This window comes from Somniosus microcephalus, unplaced genomic scaffold, assembly GCF_052327205.1.
Source record: "Somniosus microcephalus isolate GS21.2 unplaced genomic scaffold, FLI_Smic_1.0 unresolved_chr9, whole genome shotgun sequence".
Taxonomy (NCBI): domain Eukaryota; kingdom Metazoa; phylum Chordata; class Chondrichthyes; order Squaliformes; family Somniosidae; genus Somniosus; species Somniosus microcephalus.
The window spans coordinates 14,716,953-14,740,602 of record NW_028225187.1 but is presented as its reverse complement, the minus strand read 5'-3'; the positions used below and the strand labels follow the sequence as shown (position 1 = coordinate 14,740,602).

Genomic DNA, 23,650 nt, shown 5'->3' with positions numbered 1-23,650 from the left:
GCCCCCCTCCCTATCTCTGTAACCTCCTCCAACCCCTACAATTCTCATCCTCCTGTTCAAATCCCTCCATGGCCCTCACCCCCTCCCTATCTCTGTAACCTCCTCCAGCCCCTACAATTCTCATTCTCCTGTTCAAATCTCTCCATGGCCCTCGCCCCCTCCCTATCTCTGTAACCTCCTCCAGCCCCTACAATTCTCATCCTCCTGTTCAAATCCCTCCATGGCCCTCGCCCCCTCCCTATCTCTGTAACCTCCTCCAGCCCCTACAATTCTCATTCTCCTGTTCAAATCTCTCCACGGCCCTCGCCCCCTCCCTATCTCTGTAACCTCCTCCAGCCCCTACAATTCTCATCCTCCTGTTCAAATCCCTCCATGCCCCTCGCCCCCTCCCTATCTCTGTAACCTCCTCCAGGTCTACAATTCTCATCCTCCTGTTCAAATCCCTCCATGGCCCTTGCCACCTTCCCTATCTCTGTAACCTCCTCCAGCCCTACAACCCTCCGAGATCTCTGCGCTCCTCCAATTCTGGCCTCTTGAGCCTCCCCGATTTCCATCGCTCCACCATTGGCGGCCGTGCCTTCAGCTGCCTGGGCCCTGAGCTCTGGAATTCCCTCCCTAAATCTCTCCGCCTCTCTCTGCTCCTTTAAGACGCTCCTTAAGAACATAAGAACATAAGAAATAGGAGCAGGAGTAGGCCAATCGGCCTCTCGAGCCTGCTCCGCCATTCAATAAGATCATATCTGATCCTAACCGCCAATCTACTATCACAGAACCATCTCCTGAATCTAACAGAATTAGACACACAAAATAGGAGCAGGATCAGGCTACACGGCCCCTGGGCCCGCTCCGCTACCCACAGGGCCGTGACCGATCCGAACCTAGACTCATGTCCAAATTCCTGCCCGCTCCCCGTAACCCTTAATTCCCTTTACTTCTAGGAAACTGTCTATTTCTGTTTTAAATTTATGTAATGATGTAGCTTCTACAGCTTTTTGTGGCAGCATATTCCATGGACCTACCACCCTCTGAGTGAAGTAGTTCCTCCTCATCTCAGTTTTGAAAGAGCAGCCCCTTATTCTAAGACTATGCCCCCTAGTTCTAGTTTCACCCATCATCGGGAACATCCTCCCCGCATCCACCCGATCCAACCCCTTCACAATCTTATATGTTTCAATAAGATCGCCTCTCATTCTTCTGAACTCCAATGAGTAGAGTCCCAATCTACTTAACCTCTCCTCATATGCCCATCCCCTCATCCCCGGGATTAACCGAGTGAACCTTCTTTGTACTGACTCGAGAGCAAGTATGTCCTTTCTTAAGTATGGACACCAAAACTGTACGCAGTATTCCAGGTGCGGTCTCACCAATACCTTGTACAACTGAAGCAATACCTCCTTATTTTTATATTCTATCCCCCTAGCAATGAAAGCCAACATTCCATTGGCCTTCTTAATCACTTGCTGCACCTGCATACTAACCTTTTGAGTTTCGTGCACCAGGACCCCAGATCCCTTTGTACTTCAGTACTTTCCAGTTTCTTGCCATTAAGATAATAACTTGCTCTACGATTTTTCCTGCCAAAGTGCATAACCTCACACTTTCCAGTATTGTATTCCATCTGCCAAATCTCTGCCCACTTACTTAGCCTGTCTATGTCCCCTTGCAGGTTTTTTATGTCCTCCTCACTCACTACTTTCCCTCCCATCTTAGTATCATCTGCAAACTTTGATATGTTACACTCGGTCCCCTCCTCCAAATCGTTAATATAGATTGTAAAGAGTTGGGGACCCAGCACTGACCCCTGCGGAACACCACGAGTTACTGATTGCCAGTCTGAGAATGAACCATTTATCCCAACTCTCTGCCTTCTGTTAGATAGCCAATCCTCTATCCATGCCAGAATATTACCCCCCAATCCCGTGATTTTTTATCTTAAGCCGACCTCTTTGACCAAGCTTTTGTTCGCCTATCCTAATATCTCCTCGTGGCTCGGTGTCGAATTTTGTTTGATAATCGCTCCTGTGAAGCAACTTGGGACGTTTTACTATGTTAAAGGTGCTATATAAATGCAGGTTGTTGTTGTCACCATCGAATGATTGATAGAATGATACGGCACAGGAGGAGGCTCTTCGGCCCATCGTGCCTGTGCCGGCTCTTTGGGTCGAGCTCTCCAATTAGTCCCACTCCCCCCTCGCTCGTTCCCCACAGCCCCGCAAATCTTTCCCCTTCAAGTATTTCTCCAATTCCCCTTTTTGAAAGTTACTATTGAATCTGCTTCCACCGCCCCTTCAGACAGCGCATTCCAGCTCCCAACTCACCGTGTCAAAAATGTTTCTGCATGTCGCCTCTGGTTGGTTTGCCAATCACCTTCCGATCTGGTGACCGACCTTTCTGCCACTGGAAACATTCCTTTTTAGTCACTCTTAACAAAACCACTCCTGATCTTGAGGATCCTCGCAGGTCTGCCCCAGCGCCCAAACCCCATCATTCAGCTGTTCCCGTTACGGCTGATTGAGGTGCAGGCTGCCTACTCAGAGAACCTGAGCGACGAGCCGACAGGTAAGACGAGGGCTGTGTAGAGGGAGCTTTACTCTGTATCTAACCCCGTGCTGTACCTGCCCTGGGAGTGTTTGATGGGACAGTGTAGTGTGTGCTTTACTCTGTATCTAACCCGTGCTGTAACTGCCCTGGGAGTGTTTGATGGGTCAGTGTAGAGGGAGCTTTACTCTGTATCTAACCCGTGCTGTACCTGCCCTGGGAGTGTTTGATGGGACAGTGTAGAGGGAGCTTTACTCTGTATCTAACCCTGTGCTGTACCTGCCCTGGGAGTGTTTGATGGGACAGTGTAGAGGGAGCTTTACTCTGTATCTAACCCGTGCTGTACCTGCCCTGGGAGTGTTTGATGGGACAGTGTAGAGGGAGCTTTACTCTGTATCTAACCCGTGCTGTACCTGCCCTGGGAGTGTTTGATGGGACAGTGTAGAGGGAGCTTTACTCTGTATCTAACCCCGTGCTGTACCTGCCCTGGGAGTGTTTGATGGGACACTGTAGAGGGAGCTTTACTCTGTATCTAACCCCGTGTTGTACCTGCCCCGGGAGTGTTTGATGGGACAGTGTAGAGGGAGCTTTACTCTGTATCTAACCCGTGCTGTACCTGCCCTGGGAGTGTTTGATGGGACAGTGTAGAGGGAGCTTTACTCTGTATCTAACCCCGTGCTGTACCTGCCCTGGGAGTGTTTGAAGGGATAGTGTAGAGGGAGCTTTACTCTGTATCTAACCCGTGCTGTACCTGCCCTGGGAGTGTTTGATGGGACAGTGTAGAGGGAACTTTACTCTGTATCTAACCCCGTGCTGTACCTGCCCTGGGAGTGTTTGATGGGACAGTGTAGAGGGAGCTTTACTCTGTATCTAACCCGTGCTGTACCTGCCCTGAGAGTGTTTGATGGGACAGTGTAGAGGGAGCTTTACTGTGTATCTAACCCGTGCTGTACCTGCCCTGGGAGTGTTTGATGGGATAGTGTAGAGGGAGCTTTACTCTGTATCTAACCCGTGCTGTACCTGCCCTGGGTGTGTTTGATGGGATAGTGTAGAGGGAGCTTTACTCTGTATCTAACCTGTGCTGTACCTGCCCTGGGAGTGTTTGATGGGACAGTGTAGAGGGAGCTTTACTCTGTATCTAACCCCGTGCTGTACCTGCCCTGGGAGTGTTTGATGGGACAGTGTAGAGGGAGCTTTACTCTGTATCTAACCCGTGCTGTACCTGCCCTGGGAGTGTTTGATGGGATAGTGTAGAGGGAGCTTTACTCTGTATCTAACCCGTGCTGTACCTGCCCTGGGAGTGTTTGATGAGACAGTGTAGAGGGAGCTTTACTCTGTATCTAACCCGTGCTGTACCTGCCCTGGGAGTGTTTGATGGGACAGTGCAGAGGGAGCTTTACTCTGAATCTCACCCTGTGCTGTACCTGCCCTGGGAGTATTTGCTGGGAGTGTTTGATGGGACAGTGTAGCGGAAGCTTTACTCTGTATCTAACCCGTGCTGTACCTGCCCTGGGAGTGTTTGATGGGACAGTGTAGAGGGAGCTTTACTTTGTATCTAACCCGTGCTGTACCTGCCCTGGGAGTGTTTGATGGGACAGTGTAGAGGGAGCTTTACTCTGTATCTAACCCGTGCAGTACCTGCCCTGCGAGTGTTTGATGGGACAGTGTAGAGGGAGCTTTACTCTGTATCTAACCCGTGCTGTACCTGCCCTGGGAGTGTTTGTCGGGACAGTGTAGAGGGAGCTTTACTCTGGATCTAACCTGTGCTGTACCTGCCGTGGGAGTGTTTGATGGGACAGTGTAGGGGGAGCTTTACTCTGTCCTTCATTGGCGGTGATGCGCTTTGGGACGTCCTGAGGTGGTGACAGGCACTGTGGAAATGCAGATTCTTTGTTTCTTCACTGAACCTTTCTTGTTTTGTGTGTTGGAAGTGGAGTTGCCGAGCGGAGGAAGACTCGGGGGAGTCAGCGGAGCGGCGCGATGCTGCAGAGTTCCCCGGGCATGCTCTGGGCACCGGAGGCGGAGGGAGCGGAGGCAGTGGCGGAGCCAGTGAGCGCCGGGAGCCTGGGCCAAGACACGGCACTGGATGGGGAGCTGGTTTACCGAGCGGTGTCGCCGGAGAGCCCGGGGCCGATCCAGTCTGAGGACGAGGACGAGGACGAGGAGGAGGAGGAGGCCGGCGAGACTTGGGGCAGTGCCGGCCCCTCGGAGGAACAAGGGCCTTTCGCCTCGGTGGATCCAAAGGGGGGTTTCATCGGTCCGTCCGGCGTGCTGGAGCCTCGCTACACCCCCGCAGCCGGGGCCTCCTGCTCCAGCGGAGACAAGCCGTTCCGCTGCACCGTGTGCGAGAAGGCCTTCTCGCGCTCCAACGCGCTGCTGGTGCACCAACGCGTCCACACGGGCGAGCGGCCCTACTCCTGCCCTGTCTGCGCCAAGCGCTTCTCCCAGTCCTCCTCGCTGATCCAGCACCAGCGCATCCACACCGGGGCCAAGCCCTACCGCTGCGCCATCTGCGACCGCCGCTTCCGCTTCTCCTCCGACCTCTCCAGCCACCGGCGCACCCACACGGGCGAGAAGCCTTACCGCTGCCAGGTGTGCGAGAAGAGCTTCCGCCTGCCCTCCCACCTCTCCAGCCACCTGCGCACCCACACCGGCGAGAGGCCCTACGTCTGCGGGCTGTGCGGCAAGAGCTTCGGCATCTCGGCCAAGCTGGTGCAGCACTGGCGCATCCACTCGGGCGAGCGGCCGTTCAAGTGCTCCTTCTGCCAGAAGAGCTTCATCCAGTCCTACTCGCTGGTCTACCACGAGCGGGTGCACACGGGCGAACGGCCCTACCACTGCGGGCTGTGCGGCAAGGATTTCACCCTGGCCTCGCTGCTCAAGACCCACCAGCGGGTGCACAGCGGCGAGCGCCCCTACCGCTGCCCGGTCTGCGGCCGCGAGTTCGCCACCTCCTCCAACCTCAAGTCCCACCACCGCGTGCACACCGGCGAGAAGCCGTACCCCTGCGGCGTGTGCGGAAGGCGCTTCACCAAGTCCTCGCACGTCAAGAAGCACCAGAGGGTGCACGGGGGCCAGGAGCCGGCGGCGGCGGCGGAGGAGGCCCAGGGCCCCAGTCAGGCCCTGCAATCCGACCCCTGAGGTCCCTTCTCACTCCCTGCCCTCTTTAAATGGCACCGGCGACCTCTCACCCCGGCCGGCAACCCCTGAACCCTCACCCCAACCCCCCCCCCCCCCCCCAGCCCATTCGAAAGTCCGGCGCATGCGGACCTTTTTTTTGTTTTTCCAATTTCAACGCCGTCTCACGGGCTGCGCGGGACCCGCCCCGGGCCACTGCATGACCACGCAGCTTAAAGGGAGCCCTGGTCCACGTATCGAAATTACCAAGAGCTAGCGGACAGGTGCAAATTTTGAACCGCTCCCCACCGCAAGAGGCGATCCCATTGAAATGTCAAAGAATTGTCAAGGAGGATCGACAGGGTCGATGCTGAGAGGCTGTTTCCCCCCCCCCCCCCCGCCCCCCCCATGGCTGGAGAGTCTCGAACCAGGGGCCACAGTCTCAGGATAAGGGGTTGGCCATTGAGGACTGAGATGAGGAGGAATTTCTTCTCTCAGAGGGCGGTGAATCTTTGGAATTCTCTGCCCCAGAGGGCTGTGGAGGCTCAGTCGTTGAGTATATTCAAGGCCGAGATCGATAGATTTTTGGACTCTCGGGGAATCGAGGGATACGGAGATCGGGCGGGAAAGGGGAGTTGAGGTCGAAGATCAGCCCTGATCTCATTGAATGCTCGAGGGGCCGAATGGCCAACTCCTGCTCCTATTTCTTATGTTCTTATATTCTTAAAAGATCATTGGAAAGGCTGACGGAATGTTGGCCTTGATCTCCAGGGCTGGAACACAAAGGGCTGGAAGTGATGTTCCAGCTGTTCAGACCCTAGCTGGAGTAACTGGGTTCAGTTCTGGGTCCCGCACCTCAGGAAGGATGTACTGGTCTTGGAGAGGGAGCAGCGCTGATTCCAGAATGATACCCGGGTCTAAAAGGGTTAAATGACGAGGACAGGGGTCCTGGTGCATGAAACACAAAAAGTTAGTATGCAGGTGATCAGGAAGGCCAGTGGAATCTTGGCTTTTATTGCAAGGGGGATGGAGTATAAAAACAGGGAAGTCTTGCTGCAGTTATACAGGGTATTGGTGAGGCCACACCTGGAATACTGCGTGCAGTTTTGGTTTCCATATTTAAGAAAAGATATACTTGCTCTCGAGGCGGTTCAGAGAAGGTTCACTCGGTTGATTCCGGAGATGAGGGGGTTGACGTATGAGGAAAGGTTGAGTAGGTTGGGACTCTACTCATTGGAGTTCAGAAGAATGAGAGGCGATCTTATCGAAACATATAAGATTGTGAGGGGGCTTGATCGGGTGGATGCGGGGAGGATGTTTCCACTGATGGGTGAGACTAGAACTAGGGGGCATAATCTAAGAATAAGGGGCTGCCCTTTCAAAACTGAGATGAGGAGAAACTTCTTCACTCAGAGGGTAGTAAATCTATGGAATTTGCTACCCCAGGGAGCTGTGGAAGCTGCGACATTAAATACATTTAAAACGGAGATAGACAGTTTCCTAGCAGATAAGGGAATTAGGGGTTACGGGGAGAGGGCAGGGAAGTGGACGTGAGTCTAGATTCGGATCAGCCATGATCCTATTGAATGGCAGAGCAGGCCCGAGGGGCCGTATGGCCTACTCCTGCTCCTATTTCTTATGTTCTAGGTTGCACAGACTAGGCTTGAGTTCCCTCGAGAATGGAAGATTAAGGGGTGATCTAATCGAGGCGTTTAAGATGATTAAAGGAGCTGAGAGGGAAGAGAGAGAGAGAGAAAGTATTTATTCTGGTGGGGGGAGTCCAGAACAAGGGGGCATAACCTTAAAATTAGAGCCAGGCCGTTCAGGGGTGATGTCAGGAAGCGCTCGCTGGAGGTCAGGGGTCTCTCCACGGGTGTTGACTCATCGCTGGGGTCACGGGTCAACCCCATGGGTGCTGACCCCTCGCTGGGGGTCACGGGTCACCCCCACGGGTGCTGACCCCTCGCTGGGGGTCACGGGTCACCCCCACGGGTGCTGACCCCTCGCTGGGGGTCACGGGTCACCCCCACGGGTGCTGACCCCTCGCTGGGGGTCACGGGTCACCCCCACGGGTGCTGACCCCTCGCTGGGGGTCACGGGTCACCCCCACGGGTGCTGACCCCTCGCTGGGGGTCACGGGTCACCCCCACGGGTGCTGACCCCTCGCTGGGGGTCACGGGTCACCCCCACGGGTGCTGACCCCTCGCTGGGGGTCACGGGTCACCCCCACTGTCTGCCCACGCTGGGATCTGCTTGATGTAAGGGCTTCTGGGACCAGGGGTTAATCCAAGCCAGAGATGGAGGGGGGGGCGGGTGAAGGGTCAGTTCCCTGTTGGCCATCCTACCTCAAGGGGGTAGAGAGATTTTCGAGATGGTTCAGGGAGACTTGACCAGGACAATCCAACCCTGGCGGAACTAAGTTTAAAAAGGCGCAAGGTGACAAAAGTGACTGGGGGGAAAGAGGATTGGAGGCGAGGCAAGGCGGAGCATTCGTCGGAAGGAATGGAACTGAGGACGAGGAGGAGCCTCAGACACGGGTAGAGATCAGGAGGGTGGATGTGGAACCGATTGGGCTTGTACTCACTGGAGTTTAGAAGAATGAGAGGGGATCTCATTGAAACTCATAAAATTCTGACAGGACTGGACAGACTAGATAATGAGGAGGAATTTCTTCACCCAGAGAGTGGTGAACCTGTGGAATTCTCTACCACAGAACGCAGTAGAGGCCAATTCATTAAATATATTCAAGAAGGAGTTAGATATATTTCTTAAGGCTAAAGGGATCAAGGGGTATGGGGAGAAAGCAGGGACCGGGTACTGAATTTGGATGATCAGCCATGATCGCATTGAATGGCGGAGCAGGCTCGAGGGGCCAAATGGCCTACTCCTGCTCCTATCTTCTATGTTTCTCAGTCGGGAAGGGATGGAGGGAGGATCTGGAGGAGTGAGGGGGTTGAGGGAGTGTCTGGAGAGGAGGGAGGGGAGGGATGGTGAGGAGGGGAGGGATGGTGAGGAGGGGAGGGATGGTGAGGAGGACGTGAAGTGGAGGGGATGGAGTGAGAGGAGGGATGGGAGGGATGGTGAGGAGGACGTGAAGTGGAGGGGATGGAGGGAGAGTAGGGATGGAGGGAGGGGAGGGATGGTGAGGAGGGAGGGGATGGTCGTGGAGATAAGTTGGGACCTTAGATCCCTGGGTTGAGAAGCAGGATTGAGGTGATTGAGATATTAAGAGGACGCCGCATTTTTCACATGGGAGGGAAGGGGATCGATGGAGGGTTGGGGGACCATGATGAAACAACAATTGGTGGAGTGTCGGAGGAGGAGGAATCCACCATGGAACTGGGGGTCCTTGTACATGAATCTCAAAAAGTTAGCATGCAGATGCAGCAAGTAATTAGGAAAGTTAATGGAGTGCTGGCCTTTACTGCAAAGGGAATGGAGTATAAAAGTAGGGAAGTCCTGTTACAACTGTACAGGGCGTTGGCGAGACCACACCTGGAGTACTGCGTACAGTTTTGGTCTCCTTATTTAAGGAAGGATACACTTGCATTGGAGGCAGTTCAGAGAAGGTTCACGAGGTTGATTCCGGAGATGAAGGGGTCGTCTTATGAGGAAAGGTTGGGCCGATACTCATTGGAGTTTAGAAGAACGCGAGGGGATCTTATTGAAACACATAAGATTCTGAGGGGGCTCGACAGGGTAGATGCAGAGAGGATGTTTCCCCTCGCGGGGGAATCTAGAACTAGGGGGCATAATTTCAGAATAAGGGGGCACCCTTTTAAATCGGAAATGAGGAGGAATTTCTTCTCTGAGGGTCAGGAATCTTTGGAATTCTCTTCCCCAGAGAGCTGTGGAGGCTGGGTCATTGAATATATTTAAGGTGGAGATAGAGAGATGTTTGAACGATAAGGGAGTCGAGGGTTATGGGGAGCGGGCAGGGAAGTGGAGTTGAGGCCAACATCAGATCAGCCATGAGGGCCCAAATGACCTATTCCTGCTCCTAAGTCTTATGTTCTTATGAACTAACCATTGGTGGATTGTGTGGGGAGGGGGGGGGGGCGAGTCCGTGGGCTGCGGTTAGTCTGAATGGGCTGTGGATTGTCCTGCCCGCTACCCAGCCACGGTGAGGAGGAAGGCAAGGATGGCGGCAGCGGTCGCTGAGCACCTGATCCGACGAACACCGCGGACAATCGGAATCCCTCCGGCGAAAATAAACCGCCACCCGAGGACGTCAGCTGACCGGGTGCGATCGGCGGGGCAAGCGAGCGGCCAATCAGAGCTGGAACGGAGGTCCCCCTCCTCCGATTGGGAACCTGCCCCCTGGCGTGATGTCACTGTCTGTGTGTTTATCTGACATTGGTGTGTGGATTGAAATAAATTCCGTTGAACTCTCAACCACAGGCCGACTGATTGTTTCTTCACACGTCCGAGAGAGTTTGTCATAGAATCATACGGCACAGGAGGAGGCCATTCGGCCCATCGTGCCTGTGCCGGCTCTACGGTCGAGCCCTCCAATTAGTCCCACTCCCCCCTGCTCTTTCCCCACAGCCCTGCAAATTTTTCCCCTTCCAGTATTTCTCCAATTCCCTTTTGAAAGTTACCATTGAATCTGCTTCCACCGCCCTTTCAGGCAGCGCGTTCCAGATCACAACAACTCGCTGCGGAAAAAACATTCTCCTCATCTCCCCCTCTGGTTATTTTATCTTAGATCTGTGTCCTCTGGTTACCGACCCTCCTGCCACTGGAAACAGTTTCTCCTTATTTACTCCATCAAAACCCTTCATGATTTTGAACACCTCTAGTGAATCTCCCCTTAACCTTCTCTGCTCTAAGGAGAACAATCCCAGCTTTTCCAGTCTCTCCACATCACTGAAGTCCCTCATCCCTGGTACCATTCTGGTCAATCTCCCCTTAACCTTCTCTGCTCCAAGGAGAACAACCCCAGCTTTTCCAGTCTCTCCACATCACTGAAGTCCCTCATCCCTGGTCCCATTCTGGTCAATCTCCCCTTAACCTTCTCTGCTCCAAGGAGAACAACCCCAGCTTCTCCAGTCTCTCCACATCACTGAAGCCCCTCATCCCCGGTACCATTCTGGTCAATCTCCCCTTAACCTTCTCTGCTCTAAGGAGAACAATCCCAGCTTCTCCAGTCACTCCACATCACTGAAGTCCCTCATCCCTGGTACCATTCTGGTCAATCTCCCCTTAACCTTCTCTGCTCTAAGGAGAACAACCCCAGCTTCTCCAGTCTCTCCACATCACTGAAGCCCCTCATCTCCGGTACCATTCTGGTCAATCTCCCCTTAACCTTCTCTGCTCTAAGGAGAACAACCCCAGCTTCTCCAGTCTCTCCACATCACTGAAGTCCCTCATCCCTGGTCCCATTCTGGTCAATCTCCCCTTAACCTTCTCTGCTCTAAGGAGAACAATCCCAGCTTCTCCAGTCTCCACATCATTGAAGTCCCTCATCCCTGGTACCATTCTGGTCAATCTCCCCTTAACCTTCTCTGCTCTAAGGAGAACAACCCAGCTTCTCCAGTCTCTCCACATCACTGAAGTCCCTCATCCCTGGTACCATTCTGGTCAATCTCCCCCTTAACCTTCTCTGCTCTAAGGAGAACAATCCCAGCTTCTCCAGTCTCTCCACATCACTGAAGTCCCTTATCCCTGGTCCCATTCTCATTAAATGGCGGAGCAGGCTCGAGGGGCCGTATGGCCTACTCCTGCTCCTATTACTTCTGTTCTTATGCTCTACTCCCCCATCTTTCCCAATATCACCCTCACGGGATGGCTTTGGAGGAGAGAGGCCCTTCAGCCCATCTGCCTCCCTCCCTCTGACTACCAATGTTCCTGGTCGCCCTGTTCTACCTGTCAATCACTGTGTGCCGGTCCTAAATTTGCCCTTTCACACCCTTACCCTGTGACCTCCAGGCTGACTGCCTGGGTGCATCTGAAGGTATTTGTTCGCATGTTGCTGAGTGACGAGTGATTGGCTGAGTCTCCTCACCCCCACTGCCCCATACCTCTCCCTCCTCCCCCTCCCCTCTACCTCCACCTCTCCTCTCCCCCCTCTACCTCCTACCTCTCCTCTTCCCCTCTACTGCTCCCTCTCCCCTACCCCTCCCCTCCACCTCTCCTCTCCCCCCTACCGCTCCCTCCTCTCCTTCCCCTCGACCTCTCCCTCCTCTCCCCCCATCTCTCCCTCCTCCCCTCTACCTCCTACCTCTCCCCTACCCCTCCCCTCTACCTCTCTCCTCCACCCCTCCCTCTCCCCCTACCCCTCTCTCTCCCCCACCCCTCTACCTCTCTCCTCCTACCCCTCCACCTCTCTCCTCTCCCCCCACCGCTCCCTCTTGTCCTCAACTTCCGAACAACTTCCGAAGGCTGAGCAACGGGCACTGGCCTCCCTCCCCATATCTGGACCATGGGGGGGAGGGGGGGGTGGAGATATGACAGTCGAGCCCTCCGATCACGTCCTCACCCAATTGCCCCCACCCCACGCACACTTCCCACCCGGAGACCCTGACCAGTGCTCAGGGAGCAAGAGCACTTGGAAGAATAAACCATTTGCTGTAACTTGACCAAACTGAAAAGTTGACCACCTTTTATGTACCAGCATGCTGCGTGAGGCCACGAGACTGGTTGCTGAAAGAACTTTTGCAAAAAGAAGAACTATAAAGCCATTGCAGAAACAGGAACATCTTCAGACTTTGGGCTTCTTTCAGAAGGCTTTCGATAAGGTCCCGCATAAGAGATTAGCGTGTAAAGTTAAGGCACATGGGATTGGGGGCAAGGTACTGACTTGGATAGAGAACTCGTTGGCAGACAGGAAGCAAAGAGTTGGAATAAATGGGTCTTTTTCCGAGTGGCAGGCAGTGACTAGTGGGGAACCGCAGGGATCGGTCCTTGGACCCCAGCTATTTACTATATTAATGATGATCTAGACGAGGGAACTAGATGTAATATCTCCAAGTTTGCAGAGGACACAAAGCTGGGTGGGCGTGTGTGCTGTGAGGAGGATGCCGAGAAACTCCAGTATGATTTGAACAGGTTGGGTGATTGGGCAGATGCAGTATAATGTGAATAAATGCGAGGTTATCCACTTTGGTGGCAAAAACAGGAAGGCAGATTATTATCTGAACAGCAATAGATTGGGAGAAGGGGAAGTGCAACGAGACCTGGGTGTCCTTGTGCACCAGTCGCTGAAGGTAAGCATGCAGGTGCAGCAGGCGGTTAAGAAGGCAAATGGTATGTTGGCCTTCGTAGCGAGAGGGTTCGAGTACAGGAGCAAGGATGTCTTGCTGCAGTTGTACAGGGCCTTGGTGAGACCACACCTCAAGTATTGTGTGCAGTTTTGGTCGTCTTATCTGAGGAAGGATGTTCTTGCCATGGAGGGAGTGCAGCGAAGATTCACCAGACTGATACCTGGGATGGCAGGAATGACGTATGAGGAGAGATTGGGTCGATTGGGCTTATACTCGCTGGAGTTTAGAAGAATGAGAGGGGATCTCATTGAAACTTATAAAATTCTAACAGGACTAGACAGACTAGATGCAGGAAGGAGGTTCCCGATGGCCGGGGAGTCCAGAACCAGGGGTCACAGTCTAAGGATAAGGGGTAAGCCATTTAGGACTGAGATGAGGAGGAATTTCTTCACCCAGAGAGTGGTGAACCTGTGGAATTCTCTACCACAGAAGGCAGTTGAGGCCAATTCATTAAATATATTCAAGAAGGAGTTAGATATATTTCTTAAGGTTAAAGGGATCAAGGGATATGGGGAGAAGGCAGGGACAGGGTACTGAATTTGGATGATCAGCCATGATCTCATTGAATGGCGGAGCCGGCTCGAGGGGCCGAATGGCCTACTCCTGCTCCTATCTTCTATGTTTCTATATAACCGGCCTTGCGGCCCACTGACCGGCTGATAAGAAACAGCGAAAAACAACGACTGACCATTGCTCACATAGATCGGGACACGTACGCCGTGGGCGGACTGCCGAGTTTTAGGGTATAATAGTCGCCGTTAGAACACAACTCGGGGCTGCAGTTGGCAACTCGGTCAGTTGCCAGTTACAGAGGAACTCATCACCGCCAAACCGACCACTCGTGGGTGTTGGTATATATGCGTTTTCCTTATAATCGTTTGAGCTTAAAGCAATAAGAACCGTCCATGCTTACCTGTAATAGGCGAATGAACAAATAAATGTGTGTGAAATTGCTTGTAACCTCTTGTTGATTTTTTAGTTAAAGAAAGTTATTCCCGAATCTCTGTTGTCTGTTCCACCGGTCTGAACTTTATAAACTGTTGGACGGGTTAAAGGACCGGGTAAATTTAAATGTCTTACACACTGTTAATACGCCTTTTTTATTTATTCGTTCAGGGGATGTGGGCTGTTATGTTCATTAATAACTAGACATTCTTATTATGAACAACTAGCTTCTAGCTAGACATTTATTCAGTACACGTCCTCTAGGTACAGCATCTGTAGAGATTCAGCATGTGTGCTTCTGTGTGCAGGCTTCCATCTTGACTACTGCCTTCTGGGTAGCCTAGTGCATCGTGGGTAGTGTAGTCTTAAACACATACAACGAAATATACAGCTCTACGGCTGCATCTAGTGTACCACTCCAGAATGACATGTTATTGATCATTACAGTGGGCGTCGCTGCCAATGCCCAGCATTTATTGCCCAACCCTAACTACCCCTTGAGAAGGTGTGGTGGTGAGCCGCCTTATAGAGTCATAGAGTTATACCGCACAGAAAGAGGTCCATCGTGTCCACGCCGGCCATCAAGCCCTGTCTATTCTAATCCCATTTTCCAGCACTTGGTCCGTAGCCTTGTATGCTGTGGCGTTTCAAGTGCTCATCCAAATGCTTCTTGAATGTTGTGAGGGTTCCTGCCTCGACCACCCTTTCAGGCAGTGAGTTCCACATTCCAACCACCCTCTGGGTGAAAAAGTTTTCCCTCAAATCCCCTCTAAACCTCCTGCCTCTTACCTTGAAACTATGCCCCCTGGTTATTGACCCCTCTACTAAGGGGAAAAGTTCCTTTCTATCTACCCTATCTATGCCCCTCATAATTTTGTACACCTCCTTCTTGAACCGCTGCAGTCCGTGTGGTGAAGGTACTCCCACAGTGCTGTTAGGGAGGGAGTTCCAGGATTTTGACCCAACGACGATGATGGAACGGCCGATATATTTCCAAGTCAGGATGGTTGTGTGTGACTCGGAGGTGGAACTTGGAGGTGGTGGTGTTCCCCTGCGCCTGCTGCCCTTGTCCTTCTAGGTGGAAGAGGCCGCGGGTTTGGGAGGTGCTGCCGAAGAAGCCTTGGCGAGTTGCTGCAGTGCATCTTGTAGATGGTCCGCACTGCAGCCACGGTGCGCCGGTGGTGGAGGGAGTGAATGTTTAAGGTGGTGCATGGGGTGCCGATCAAAGAAGGTGTCGAGCTTCCTAAGTGTTGTTGGAGCTGCATTCATCCAGGATTGTCGTAAAAGCCCACTAACATTCTTTAGGGAAGGAAATCTACCGTCCTTACCCGGTCTGGCCGATACGTGATTCCTAGTGCCACAGCAATGTGGTTGACTGTTAACTGCCCTCTGAAATGGCTTCATAAGCCTCTCAGTTGGAACAAACCGCTGCAACAAAGTCAGCACTGTGGGAGCACCTTCACCACACGGACTGCAGCGGTTCAAGAAGGCGGCTCACCACCACCTTCTCGAGGGTAAATAGGAATGGGCAATAAATGCTGGCCTTGCCACATCCTGAGAATGAATAAATAGAAAAGGAGTATTATCAGTGCTTCTGCTCCCTGAGCACTGGTCAGGGTCTCCGGGTGGGAAGTGTGTGTGGGGTGAGGTGGGGGGGGGGTTAGGGGTGAGGACGTGATCGGGGCTCGACTGTGATATACTGCCACCACCCCCCCCCCGGGGTCCAGATATGGGAGGGAGGCCGGTGCTGTTGCTCAGCCTTTCGGAGTTGAGGACAAGAGGAGGGAGACGAGTAGGGGGGCAGGAGGGAGGGGAGGAGGCGGGAGAGGTTTGGGGGGGGAGAGGAGGAATGGGAGGAGGAGGAGGGGGGGAGAGGGAGGAGGGAGAGGTAGGGGAGAGGAGAGAGGGGGAGGAGGGAGAGGATAGAGGGGTGGGGGGAGGAGGAATGGGGAAGAGGGAGAGGAAGGACGGTTAACGGGGAGAGGTGGGAGGGAGGGGTAGGGGAGAGGAGGGAGGGCTAGGGGGAGAGGCGGGAGAGGAGGGAGGGAGGGGGAGAGGAGGGAGGGGTAGGAGGGAGAGGTAGAGGAGAGAGATAGAGGGGAGGGGGTAGAGGAGGGAGGGGTAGGGGGAGAGGTTAGGGGGGAGAGGAGGGAGGGGTAGGGGAGAGGTGGAGGGAGGGTGGAGAGGAGGGAGGGGTAGGAGGGAGAGGTAGAGGAGAGAGATAGAGGGGAGGGGTAGGGGGAGAGGAGGGAGAGAAGGGAGGGGTAGGGGGGAGAGGAGGGAGTGGTAGGGGGGGAGAGGAGAGGTGGAAGGGAGAGGTAGGGGGGAGAGGAGAGGTGGAGGGGAGGGGGTGGGGGAGAGGAGAGGTGGAGGGGAGGGGTGGGGGAGAGGAGAGGTGGAGGGGAGGGGAGGGGGAGGAGGGAGAGGTATGGGGTGGAGAGGAGAGGTGGAGGGGAGGGGAGGGGGAGGAGGGAGAGGTATGGGCAGTGGGGGTGGGGAGACCCAGCCAATCACTCGTCACTCAGCAACATGCGAACAAATACCTTCAGATGCACCCAGGCAGTCAGCCCTAGAGGTCACAGGGTACGGGTGTGAAAGGGCAAATTTAGGACCGGCACACAGTGATTGACAGGTAGAACAGGGCGACCAGGAACATTGGTAGTCAGAGGGAGGGAGGGGGGAGGCAGATGGGCTGAAGGGCCTCTCTCCTCCAAAGCCATCCCGTGAGGGTGATATTGGGAAAGATGGGGGAATAGAGTATAAGAACAGAAGAAATAGGAGCAGGAATAGGCCATACGGCCCCTCAAGCCTGCTCCGCCATTCAATAAGAATAGTACCAGGGATGGGGGACTTCAGTGATGTGGAGAGACTGGAGAAGCTGGGGTTGTTCTCCTTAGAGCAGAGAAGGTTAAGGGGAGATTGACCAGAATGGGACCAGGGATGAGGGACTTCAGTGATGTGGAGAGACTGGAGAAGCTGGGGTTGTTCTCCTTAGAGCAGAGAAGGTTCAGGGGGAGATTGACCAGAATGGTACCAGGGATGAGAGACTTCAGTGATGTGGAGAGACTGGAGAAGCTGGGGTTGTTCTCCTTAGAGCAGAGAAGGTTAAGGGGGAGATTGACCAGAATGGTACCAGGGATGAGGGACTTCAGTGATGTGGAGAGACTGGAGAAGCTGGGGTTGTTCTCCTTAGAGCAGAGAAGGTTAAGGGGAGATTGACCAGAATGGTACAAGGAATGAGGGACTTCAGTGATGTGGAGAGACTGGAGAAGCTGGGGTTGTTCTCCTTAGAGCAGAGAAGGTTAAGGGGAGATTGACCAGAATGGGACCAGGGATGAGGGACTTCAGTGATGTGGAGAGACTGGAGAAGCTCGGATTGTTCTCCTTAGAGCAGAGAAGGTTAAGAGGAGATTGACCAGAATGGTACCAGGGATGAGGGACTTCAGTGATGTGGAGAGACTGGAGAAGCTGGGATTGTTCTCCTTAGAGCAGAGAAGGTTAAGGGGAGATTGACCAGAATGGTACCAGGGATGAGGGACTTCAGTGATGTGGAGAGACTGGAGAAGCTGGGATTGTTCTCCTTAGAGCAGAGAAGGTTAAGGGGAGATTGACCAGAATGGGACCAGGGATGAGGGACTTCAGTGATGTGGAGAGACTGGAGAAGCTGGGGTTGTTCTCCTTAGAGCAGAGAAGGTTAAGGGGAGATTGACCAGAATGGGACCAGGGATGAGGGACTTCAGTGATGTGGAGAGACTGGAGATGCTGGGGTTGTTCTCCTTAGAGCAGAGAAGGTTCAGGGGGAGATTGACCAGAATGGTACCAGGGATGAGAGACTTCAGTGATGTGGAGAGACTGGAGAAGCTGGGGTTGTTCTCCTTAGAGCAGAGAAGGTTAAGGGGGAGATTGACCAGAATGGTACCAGGGATGAGGGACTTCAGTGATGTGGAGAGACTGGAGAAGCTGGGGTTGTTCTCCTTAGAGCAGAGAAGGTTAAGGGGAGATTGACCAGAATGGGACCAGGGATGAGGGACTTCAGTGATGTGGAGAGACTGGAGAAGCTCGGATTGTTCTCCTTAGAGCAGAGAAGGTTAAGGGGAGATTGACCAGAATGGTACCAGGGATGAGGGACTTCAGTGATGTGGAGAGACTGGAGAAGCTGGGGTTGTTCTCCTTGGAGCAGAGAAGGTTAAGGGGAGATTGACCAGAATGGTACCAGGGATGAGGGACTTCAGTGATGTGGAGAGACTGGAGAAGCTGGGGTTGTTCTCCTTGGAGCAGAGAAGGTTAAGGGGAGATTGACCAGAATGGTACAAGGAATGAGGGACTTCAGTGATGTGGAGAGACTGGAGAAGCTGGGGTTGTTCTCCTTAGAGCAGAGAAGGTTAAGGGGAGATTGACCAGAATGGGACCAGGGATGAGGGACTTCAGTGATGTGGAAGAGACTGGAGAAGCTCGGATTGTTCTCCTTAGAGCAGAGAAGGTTAAGAGGAGATTGACCAGAATGGTACCAGGGATGAGGGACTTCAGTGATGTGGAGAGACTGGAGAAGCTGGGATTGTTCTCCTTAGAGCAGAGAAGGTTAAGGGGAGATTGACCAGAATGGTACCAGGGATGAGGGACTTCAGTGATGTGGAGAGACTGGAGAAGCTGGGATTGTTCTCCTTAGAGCAGAGAAGGTTAAGGGGAGATTGACCAGAATGGGACCAGGGATGAGGGACTTCAGTGATGTGGAGAGACTGGAGAAGCTGGGGTTGTTCTCCTTAGAGCAGAGAAGGTTAAGGGGAGATTGACCAGAATGGGACCAGGGATGAGGGACTTCAGTGATGTGGAGAGACTGGAGATGCTGGGGTTGTTCTCCTTAGAGCAGAGAAGGTTCAGGGGGAGATTGACCAGAATGGTACCAGGGATGAGAGACTTCAGTGATGTGGAGAGACTGGAGAAGCTGGGGTTGTTCTCCTTAGAGCAGAGAAGGTTAAGGGGGAGATTGACCAGAATGGTACCAGGGATGAGGGACTTCAGTGATGTGGAGAGACTGGAGAAGCTGGGGTTGTTCTCCTTAGAGCAGAGAAGGTTAAGGGGAGATTGACCAGAATGGGACCAGGGATGAGGGACTTCAGTGATGTGGAGAGACTGGAGAAGCTCGGATTGTTCTCCTTAGAGCAGAGAAGGTTAAGGGGAGATTGACCAGAATGGTACCAGGGATGAGGGACTTCAGTGATGTGGAGAGACTGGAGAAGCTGGGGTTGTTCTCCTTGGAGCAGAGAAGGTTAAGGGGAGATTGACCAGAATGGTACCAGGGATGAGGGACTTCAGTGATGTGGAGAGACTGGAGAAGCTGGGGTTGTTCTTCTTAGAGCAGAGAAGGTTAAGGGGGAGATTGACCAGAATGGTACCAGGGATGAGGAACTTCAGTGATGTGGAGAGACTGGAGAAGCTGGGATTGTTCTCCTTAGAGCAGAGAAGGTTAAGGGGAGATTGACCAGAATGGTACCAGGGATGAGGGACTTCAGTGATGTGGAGAGACTGGAGAAGCTGGGGTTGTTCTCCTTAGAGCAGAGAAGGTTAAGGGGAGATTGACCAGAATGGTACCAGGGATGAGGGACTTCAGTGATGTGGAGAGACTGGAGAAGCTGGGGTTGTTCTCCTTAGAGCAGAGAAGGTTAAGGGGAGATTGACCAGAATGGTACCAGGGATGAGGGACTTCAGTGATGTGGAGAGACTGGAGAAGCTGGGGTTGTTCTCCTTAGAGCAGAGAAGGTTAAGGGGAGATTCAACAGAGGTGTTCAAAATCAGGCTCGCAGTCGCAGTAGATATATTCAAACTCTTTTTAAACTCTTGCTACTCAGGGTTCCCACTCAAAACAATAAACTCCCAAATGAAACGAAAGCAAATTAAACCAGTCTATCACTAACATTCTCCACAAGTCAGTTCCGCAGGTCTGTGGCTGATTTTAATTCCGGTTCTTCAGAGATGCCTGCAGAGGTGCCGAGCTCTGATTCGCAGGGAGGGGGAGGGGGCAGTTTCTGTCACTCTGACTCACTCAGCTCAGCTGGGTTGGGCACATTTTCCCGGAGTAGGTGGCAGTCCGTTCATTGAGAACCGATCGGGGACTGGGTGAGAGAGAGATGAGCGCTCCCGGCCCAGGTAAAGGGGGACTTGGAACAGGGGGGAGCTGGGCTGCGAGTCCGGCTCAAAAGGGACTGGGGATACAAACAGAAAATGCTGGAGAGACTCAGCAGGTCGGACAGCATGCGTGGAGAGAGGAAACAGAGTTAACGTTTCAGGTCGATGACCCTTCGTCAGAACTGGAAAAAAGCAGGCGATGGAACAGGTTTGTTAGCAGGTGTAGGGGGCAGGGAGAGGGGGGGTCTGTGAGAGGATGGAAGGCTGGAGAGATTAAAAGACAAAAGGGATGATGGTGCAAGGCAAAAGGAGATGGCAATGGGACAAGTTAAGAAGCAAGAGGCTGTCCTGCTGAGTATTTCCAGCATTTTCTGTTGATATTTCAGATTTCCTGCTTCTGCAGTATATTGCTTTTGTTAAAGGGACTTGGCTTTCCAATCAGCCGGTGTTCTCGGTTTCCATTTTCGGTTTTTGCTTCCAGTTTCATTTCAGGCAATGACTGAGCACGGAGGTAGGAAACAGAGAGCAGGGTGTTCTTGTGTAACAGGCTCGAGGGGCTGAATGGGCCTCCTGTTCCTGTGTAACAGGCTCGAGGGGCTGAATGGGCCTCCTCCTGTTCCTGTGGAACAGGCTCGAGGGGCTGAATGGGCCTCCTCCTGTTCCTGTGTAACAGGCTCGAGGGGGCTGAATGGGCCTCCTCCTGTTCCTGTGTAACAGGCTCGAGGGGCTGAATGGGCCTCCTCCTGTTCCTGTGTAACAGGCTCGAGGGGGCTGAATGGGCCTCCTCCTGTTCCTGTGTAACAGGCTCGAGGGGGCTGAATGGGCCTCCTCCTGTTCCTGTGTAACAGGCTCGAGGGGCTGAATGGGCCTCCTCCTGTTTCTGTGTAACAGGCTCGAGGGGCTGAATGGGCCTCCTCCTGTCCCTGTGTAACAGGCTCGAGGGGGCTGAATGGGCCTCCTCCTGTTCCTGTGTAACAGGCTCGAGGGGCTGAATGGGCCTCCTCCTGTTCCTGTGTAACAGGCTCGAGGGGCTGAATGGGCCTCCTCCTGTTCCTGTGTAACAGGCTCGAGGGGGCTGAATGGGCCTCCTCCTGTTCCTGTGTAACAGGCTCGAGGGGCTGAATGGGCCTCCTCCTGTTCCTGTGTAACAGGCTCGAGGGGCTGAATGGGCCTCCTCCTGTTCCTGTGTAAAAGGCTCGAGGAGCTGAATGGACCTCCTCCTGTTCCTGAGTAACAGGCTCGAGGGGGCTGAATGGGCCTCCTCCTGTTCCTGTGTAAAAGGCTCGAGGAGCTGAATGGACCTCCTCCTGTTCCTGAGTAACAGGCTCGAGGGGGCTGAATGGGCCTCCTCCTGTTCCTGTGTAACAGGCTCGAGGGGCTGAATGGGCCTCCTCCTGTTCCTGTGTAACAGGCTCGAGGGGGCTGAATGGGCCTCCTCCTGTTCCTGTGTAACAGGCTCGAGGGGCTGAATGGGCCTCCTCCTGTTCCTGTGCAACAGGCTCGAGGGGCTGAATGGGCCTCCTCCTGTTCCTGTGTAACAGGCTCGAGGGGCTGAATGGGCCTCCTCCTGTTCCTGTGTAACAGGCTCGAGGGGGCTGAATGGGCCTCCTCCTGTTCCTGTGTAACAGGCTCGAGGGGGCTGAATGGGCCTCCTCCTGTTCCTGTGCAACAGGCTCGAGGGGCTGAATGGGCCTCCTCCTGTTCCTGTGTAACAGACTCGAGGGGCTGAATGGGCCTCCTCCTGTTCCTGTGTAACAGGCTCGAGGGGCTGAATGGGCCTCCTCCTGTACCTGTGTAACAGGCTCGAGGAGCTGAATGGGCCTCCTCCTGTTCTTGTGTAACAGTCTCGAGGGGCTGAATGGGCCTCCTCCTGTTCCTGTGTAACAGTCTCGAGGGGCTGAATGGGCCTCCTCCTGTTCCTGTGTAACAGGCTCGAGGGGCTGAATGGGCCTCCTCCTGTACCTGTGTAACAGGCTCGAGGAGCTGAATGGGCCTCCTCCTGTTCTTGTGTAACAGTCTCGAGGGGCTGAATGGGCCTCCTGTTCCTGTGGAACAGGCTCGAGGGGCTGAATGGGCCTCCTCCTGTACCTGTGTAACAGGCTCGAGGGGCTGAATGGGCCTCCTCCTGTTCCAGTGTAACAGGCTCGAGGGGCTGAATGGGCCTCCTCCTGTACCTGTGTAACAGGCTCGAGGGGCTGAATGGGCCTCCTCCTGTACCTGTGTAACAGGCTCGAGGGGCTGAATGGGCCTCCTCCTGTTCCTGTGTAAGAGGCTCGAGGGGCTGAATGGGCCTCCTCCTGTACCTGTGTAACAGGCTCGAGGAGCTGAATGGGCCTCCTCCTGTACCTGTGTAACAGGCTCGAGGGGCTGAATGGGCCTCCTCCTGTTCCTGTGTAACAGGCTCGAGGGGCTGAATGGGCCTCCTCCTGTTCTTGTGTAACAGGCTCGAGGGGCTGAATGGGCCTCCTCCTGTTCCTGTGTAACAGGCTCGAGGGGCTGAATGGGCCTCCTCCTGTTCCTGTGTAACAGGCTCGAGGGGCTGAATGGGCCTCCTCCTGTTCCTGTGTAACAGGCTCGAGGGGCTGAATGGGCCACCTCCTGTTCCTGTGTAACAGTCTCGAGGGGCTGAATGGGCCTCCTCCTGTTCCTGTGTAACAGTCTCGAGGGGGCTGAACGGGCCTCCTCCTGTTCCTGTGTAACAGGCTCGAGGGGCTGAACGGGGCTCCTCCTGTTCCTGTGTAACAGGCTCGAGGGGCTGAATGGGCCTCCTCCTGTTCTTGTGTAACAAGCTCGAGGGGCTGAATGGGCCTCCTCCTGTTCCTGTGTAACAGTCTCGAGGGGCTGAATGGGCCTCCTCCTGTACCTGTGTAACAGTCTCGAGGGGCTGAATGGGCCTCCTCCTGTACCTGTGTAACAGGCTCGAGGAGCTGAATGGGCCTCCTCCTGTACCTGTGTAACAGGCTCGAGGGGCTGAATGGGCCTCCTCCTGTTCCTGTGTAACAGGCTCGAGGGGCTGAATGGGCCTCCTCCTGTTCTTGTGTAACAGGCTCGAGGGGCTGAATGGGCCTCCTCCTGTTCCTGTGTAACAGGCTCGAGGGGCTGAATGGGCCTCCTTCTGTTCCTGTGTAACAGGCTCGAGGGGCTGAATGGGCCTCCTCCTGTTCCTGTGTAACAGGCTCGAGGGGCTGAATGGGCCTCCTCCTGTTCTTGTGTAACAAGCTCGAGGGGCTGAATGGGCCTCCTCCTGTTCCTAATGTAACAGGCTCGAGGGGCTGAATGGGCCTCCTCCTGTTCCTGTGTAACAGGCTCGAGGGGCTGAATGGGCCTCCTCCTGTTCCTGTGTAACAGGCTCGAGGGGCTGAATGGGCCTCCTCCTGTTCCTGTGTAACAGGCTCGAGGGGCTGAATGGGCCTCCTCCTGTTTCTGTGTAACAGGCTCGAGGGGCTGAATGGCCTCCTCCTGTTCCTGTGTAACAGGCTCGAGGGGGCTGAATGGGCCTCCTCCTGTTCCTGTGTAACAGGCTCGAGGGGCTGAATGGGCCTCCTCCTGTTCCTGTGTAACAGGCTCGAGGGGCTGAATGGGCCTCCTCCTGTTTCTGTGTAACAGGCTCGAGGGGCTGAATGGCCTCCTCCTGTTCCTGTGTAACAGGCTCGAGGGGGCTG

At 54.1% G+C, this 23,650-nt stretch overlaps 1 protein-coding gene across 1 annotated transcript in view; it reads left to right on the top strand.

The window, feature by feature from the left end:
- Window positions 1-4,469: 4,469 nt before the first annotated feature.
- LOC147084799 (uncharacterized) overlaps window positions 4,470-23,650 on the top strand; it is a 42,338-nt gene continuing 23,157 nt past the window's right edge. Inside the window, exons 1-2 of the mRNA XM_085979337.1 lie at window positions 4,470-5,677; window positions 20,470-20,499. Coding sequence (XP_085835463.1) covers window positions 4,519-5,677; window positions 20,470-20,499 — 1,189 coding nt within the window. The 5' untranslated portion in view covers window positions 4,470-4,518. The remainder of the gene's footprint in view (window positions 5,678-20,469; window positions 20,500-23,650) is intronic.